The sequence below is a fragment of the Poromitra crassiceps genome (assembly GCF_964638095.1).
Source record: "Poromitra crassiceps genome assembly, chromosome: 4".
NCBI classification, from domain to species: Eukaryota; Metazoa; Chordata; class Actinopteri; order Beryciformes; family Melamphaidae; genus Poromitra; species Poromitra crassiceps.
In genome coordinates, this window is record NC_139626.1 from 10,760,736 (window position 1) to 10,767,276 (window position 6,541).

Below are 6,541 nucleotides of genomic sequence, written 5' to 3' on the forward strand. Positions count from 1 at the left end.
TGATCCAACACACAGAGGCAGAAGTCAAGTCACTGGATCTGGGTCACGCGCACTGAGTGGGAGAATTAACGTTCAGTTTATGGCTTGAAAAATGTTTGAATGCAGTAATCAGACAGCTGATAAATGACACCTGCTGCTCCAAACAACAGGGAGGAACCTGCTCAGTGTTGCCAGGTGGGAACTATTTAATTATCGTAATTCACCGCCTCCCCTCCCGTAGTGACTGCGAACCATGGATGTATTAAAAGAACGAACTGGTCTGAGAGCAGGTCACGTGGGGGCTGGGTTTACCCATGATACCGTAGTAGTTGCACTAAAATTGAAGCGATATAAAATTCAGTAGGTGGCGGTAATGCACCAAATCTGTTTGCCAACCGCCATAAAACTCAATGGAAGAAGAAGAAGAAACTCCAAGGAAGAAGAAAAAAGCTAGAATGAATTTTACTTCCGGGTGTGGAAGGTCCAACATATGCGTGACCATAGAGCGTGACATTTCACTCCTATGCTGTTTAGCCGGGCAAGTTTCGAAATGTTACTCTTATCAAACAGGATAAAAATATGTTCTTTGGCTGTTACCGCTGCTCGACTGTGCAGCAGCGGCCCGGCTGCTGCCAAAAACAACCCGACCGTCTACTTTGACATTGCTGCAGATAATGAGCCACTTGGGAGAGTAACCTTCGAGGTGAGTTCACACTCCACAGGAACGAAACATTCTGCATGGCATTGCCTTGCATGCATGCATAATATACTATGCATTCTTTATTGCGTTTGAATTCATAATATTAATAATGCTTTAAAATATATCCCCAAACTCCACCCAATGCCATTTCAGTATTCACATTCACATTCATTTAGGCCTCACTCATTTCCGTTTATTTTGCAGCTCAACGCCGATGTTGTGCCGAAAACTGCAGGTAAGTTAACCAGGGATTCACAAAGGGTTTCACATAAACGCCACATACATAATATTATATTTTATAATTTTAATATATTATAATAACAAATAATAACATTGGACCCAATTTGATGAGGCTGTGTGCCAAATTAATGACCTACCTAGTACAAAAAACGAATTGCGTTCTGACAATGCAGTAGTAGTCTGTCTGGCACAGTAGTCTTGCATAGCCAGACCTATCTACAATTAGTTTTAGTGCTGTGGCAACGCTAGAGTAACGTGAAGTTACTTGGAATAGTAACTGTAATGTAATTAGTTTTGGAAATTGTAACTCAATCCATTACTAGTTACTGGGGAAAGTAATACAATTACAGTAACGTAATTACAGTAACACTTTACGTACTGGTCATGAGAGATTGTGACAAAGTGTTTTCTTTGTAGAAAACTTCAGAGCGCTGTGCACAGGGGAACACGGCTTTGGCTACAAGGGCTCCATTTTCCACAGAGTCATCCCTCAGTTCATGTGCCAGGTAAGCTCCTCCCAGTCTCATGTGTCCAGTGACTGTATTGCTGCATTCATGTGCTCCTCATATTCATATCATATGGGAAACTGGGAAATGTCTATGATACCAGAGTTTCCGAGTTGTGACGTTGCATAAAAGTGTGTGTGTGTGTACATTTTTAGTAGTTGCATATTTTCGTGTATACATCTATTAGCTGCAGCAAGCAAGCAAACTTTTAACAATGAAGCATGCCAGGCGAGTGTGTTCTCCTACAACTAATGTTATCTAGGACTGGTAACACTGATAATGACTTATTTTAGCTCAGTTGCTTTTGGTAAGAAAACACCAGCCATGAGAAAACAATCTTACTTCTGCCGTCCATGTTTGTTGCTCTTTCCGACCAAGAGCACTTGAACGGTGTCATGTCGTAATTACGACTTCACAAATGGGAAGTAGGAGCTTCCGAGGAGCACATGTCATGAACACAGCAAAAGTGACAGTCAGCCAGATCAGATGTCAGATTTGTGTTGTATGTTGCAGGCTGGAGACTTCACCAACCACAATGGAACTGGAGGGAAATCTATCTATGGATTGAAGTTCCCCGATGAGAACTTCAAACTGCAGCACACAGGACCTGGTAATCCTGTTGCACTGTTTGTACACTGATGATGAGAAGAATACAATGCTGTACATTTTAATTACACAGTTCATGTGATTTCTGGAGTATCGTGAAATTTTCATTGTATTCCAGATTGGGGGGGGGGGTGTCTAGAGTTATGAAATATGCCATATATACATCATGGCCACTTTCGGGAACTTTACATAATTAAAAAATTACCATCCTTCCTTTTAACATGTCGTCACACTCCTTTTTCCACCACCAGGTGGCAGCAGTATGCTGATAGTGGCTGATAGTGTGAACTGTGTTTTGAGATTATGACATTTTCTGGTGTATGTACTTGATCCCTGGATTTGTAACTATAATTCATGTTTTATCAATACACTCATCATCCGGTTATATATACCCATTCTCCACAGCTCTCTATTATCTTTAGATTAACTTTGTGGTTTTTGAATTGTGGATAGTGAGGAAAACTAAGCACTGTTTCCCTTTGTTGTACTCCAGGTATCTTGTCTATGGCCAATGCTGGAGCCAACACCAACGGATCTCAGTTCTTCATCTGCACCAGTAAAACAGAATGGTACGTGCTGATAACAGACCATTGTACAGGCTGGTGTTGGAGACTGATATATTGGGCTGATATTGCCCTTCAAAATGCCCAGAAACAAAAAAATAAATTTAATTAATTAAATAACAAAAATGTGTTATTTATCCCAGAATGTCTCTGTCATTGAATAGCCTGGAGAATGTCTCTGTCATTGAATAGCCTGGCTGAATCATCCTGCCTTGAAAGTCTGTGGGTTTTGAGTTTAATGCCATAATGGTCTAAGGCAGAGGTGCCCAAATTCCCCCGTGGGCCAAAAGTAAATGTTGATGTTATGGGAAATGACATATTAAAATGTATTAGTTATTTTATAGACAATTTACATGAAACTAAAACATTTCAAAATAAAAATAAAAATACTACTCTTAGTTATAGTTATTTTGGAAGAGTATCTGGAGAATCATGGAGCATATTCTTGAATGGCAAATTCCATTGGCATGCAAGTCACTTTATATGGGTGATATTTATATGGGTGATATACCAGAAGAAAGAAAAGGAAATGACCGATACCTTCAGAAAATACTGACTGTGGCAGCAAAAATAGCAATCACTGGTAAATGGTTACAGACCAATCCACCCACAGTAGATAATTGTCTTGAAATCATCAAAGAAACGCATGAAATGGAAAGATTGACTTTGCTATGGAATCTCAAGATGGACAAAATGGCGAATATATTTGTCGGAATAAGGAATGTGGCCGGCTCACTTTGTAAAACGCTTATTAAAATGTCTCTCGCCTTTTGTCTACTGTTTGCTCTACCACTCAGGAAAATTACATTATATGTAATGTAAATTTAATTTATTATTATTATTATTACATACTGTACACATGTAATGCTGTAGAAATACCCCTGTCATATTCCAATATAATATGTTACTCGGACGTGAATATCACAAGGACTGGCAACGATGTTAATTGCCTTGACCCTGTTTTGTTGTTGTTACATTATGTATATGACCTAGACCACTGAAGACCAGGGATACTCAACTTGCTTTGCCCGGGGGCCACTTTACCTAAATGACAGGAGGCCAGGGGCCAGTTAATAAACAAACATTAATATAAATTTATCTGTAGCGGACTGTAGGTTTTTGGGTCATCAGAGTTTAGTCTGACAATTTTGTGCACACAGGATAGTTAGGTCAATTTAGTTAAGTACATATAAGTGCCTGGGCAGTGAGCAGGTGGCTATATTTGACAATTTAGCAGGACCCAGTGTAGGAAATTAGAACAATATTTTGGGGGCAACTTTTGCCCCACTGTCTAAAAAAATGGGGGCATTTACAACATTTCAGGGGCACTTAAAAAAAGTAATTAGTGCATAAAGTTCAGGGTTGCCACGAGTCTGGAAAGCACTTGAAAGTGCTTGGATATAAGAAAAAAGAATCAAGGAGGACTTAATAATGCTTGGATTTATAAAGAGATCCTTGAAAGTACTTGGAGTTTGAGCCTTGTGCGCTCTGTCATCTCAAAATTCCACTATGATATCATTTTTAACCTGTGGTGGAGACATTTTTGTTTTCATCTCTTTTTTTTTTTCTTTATTGCTTGAAAACTGCTCAAAAAGTCCTTGAAATATGGTGCCGCGTCTATGTGCCGACAGGCCGCAATGCCGATAGCCCACAAGCAGAACCAGCTGAGCGAGGCGGCGTGCAGCGTGTCGGTGGAGCTAACCTCTCCCAGCCCCCACACCAAACCTAACCTCCCCCCATGCCTAAACCTAACCTCCCCCAGACCCTAACCCAAAACCTAACCTCTCCCAGCCCCCACGCCAAACCTAACCTCCCCCCATGCCATGCCTAAACCTAACCTCCCCCAGACCCTAACCTCTCCCACCCCCACGCCTAAACCTAAGGTCGGCATAGCGGGTGGACCCCTTGAAATATATCATGACAAAACAGTGGCAACCCTGAAGTAGCTAAAGTGTAGTGTGTGTCTGTGTGAACAACAGCACTGTGTGTGTGTGTGTGTGTGTGTGTGTGTGTGTCTGGTCTGGTCTGGGCAAACAGCTTGCAGGTGCTAAGTGTGTGTGTGTGTGTGTGTGTGTGTGTGTGTTAGAGATGGAAATGTAAATTAAATTAATTTAATGTAAATCAAATTATCCAAATCTTGGTGTCATTTTTTGCCCCCTTGATCACGGTTTTTAGGGGCATTCTGAGATTTCTTGGGGGCACATGAGAAAGAAACAATCTGGACCACACGGTCAAAGTTAAGGCAATTTAATAAGTGCAATTATTAAATTGCCTTAACTTTGACCGTGTGGTCCAGATTGTTTATTTCTCATGTGTTCACTCAGTCCCCTTTTCTGAGAAGCACCGGTTGGGCGCAGTTCGTCAGCTGAAGCGCGGATTTCCCTCATTTCTTGGGGGCATTTTTGCCCTTGCCCCTGGCTAAATTCCTACACTGGCAGGACCTCAGTCCAACTTTAACGTTTGTTTTCATTGTGAATTACAAAATGGTGAGGGGGCCACTCTTCACCCTATCACCGGCCGCATCTGGCCCCCGGGCCGCAAGTTGAGTATCACTGACCTAGACCTTTGCTTCCATGGCACTCGAGGTGCTGTTTCAGAGGAGTCCAGACAAGAAGACAAATGGGGGAACTACTGAGTTCTTGTATTTCTTTGGCATGAAAATGGAACAATGTCAGGACTGAATATCAGCTTTTGGCATTTCAGTACAAAAATATCGACATTGGCCTAGTTGGTGCTTTGTGCATAGCTTCACTGTCTGGGGCAATGATAATAAACCTCTTCTTTCTCTTTAGGCTGGATGGCAGGCATGTTGTCTTTGGCAGTGTGAAGGAGGGACTGGAAGTGGTCAAGAAAGTGGAGTCCTTTGGTTCACGGTCTGGGCGACCCTCCAAGAGGATCACTATCACAGACTGTGGAGAAGTCCAGTAGACTTCATGTAGGCAGTGGACATGGTGTTAGTCTCATCTCCTGCTGTCATTTCAACGTGACACGGTGGCTCTTCTCTGTAGCCACCATGGCACAGTCGCAGTCATTTCACTGTCAGTCTTTTTGTTGCTACTGTACATCATTTGTTAGTCTTTCAACGGGTCATGATGACCAACAAGCGGGGAACTGTTGATGTACTTTTCAATGTGAACTTGCATTATAAAATAAAAGTAGGAACTGGATATTTTAATTGTATGTTAAAGAGAACTATGCATTCATGAAATTGCATTTCAACTGGTTTGGGAAGGGGACATGTCATATAAAGTTTTTTTTTTCTAAATATCTAGCGTTTTGTTTCCATCTGTTTGCACACTAGGCTACTTTACCGGGTAATGTGATGGTAAAAGGAACTTGTGCAGTACAAACTGCAGGCTTTCTCTCATGTCTATTTATTTAGCGATTGTGTTACTGTTGCGAGCAGTGGGAGCACTCTTGTGTGTTCTGGTTTCATTTTGACGAATGAAATGAGTGTTGAATATGTATTTTTTGCCAGGTCTGTCCAAGAGCATGAGGTCCTACAGTATGCCAAAGTGTTTCTTTGTAGGGTGCCTGTCGGCCCTGCATGTGCTGCACTCCATTCTGTATCTGTGTGGATTCAGCCAGGTTTAGTAGACGAGAAGTCGATGAAGCAAAAACTGATCTTGCATTGCCATAACTAAGTGTTGCCAGATGCTCAGTCTAAGTACGAACAGAGATCCAGATGAGTTATTTTGTTTTATTCTGTGGGGTGGGGGGCAAAATGGAGAGAATAACCTCGAGATCAGATAATGGTGAAGAACAATTGGACAACTATCAGTTATGTTCTTACTTGGTTCTACCTTCATTAGAAATGTAACGCTGTATTTCACTGAACAGTAGAAGAACAAGCGTGAATTCGCAATAGTTGCAACCACATAATGGACCATTTCCAAAATGCAGGATGGCAGGGGCAACCCACCCTACTCTGCCACCCTGCATTTCAA

At 41.6% G+C, this 6,541-nt stretch overlaps 1 protein-coding gene across 1 annotated transcript; it reads left to right on the plus strand.

Moving 5' to 3' along the window:
* The first annotated feature begins 458 nt into the window (after positions 1-458).
* On the plus strand, positions 459-5,826 carry LOC310775522 (peptidyl-prolyl cis-trans isomerase A-like). Its single transcript, XM_083635685.1, has 6 exons — positions 459-682; positions 884-914; positions 1,337-1,425; positions 1,939-2,035; positions 2,525-2,600; positions 5,387-5,826. The coding sequence occupies exons 1-6, from the start codon at positions 503-505 to the stop codon at positions 5,520-5,522; spliced, it is 609 nt and encodes a 202-aa protein (XP_083491811.1). The 5' UTR covers positions 459-502; the 3' UTR covers positions 5,523-5,826.
* Positions 5,827-6,541: the final 715 nt, after the last annotated feature.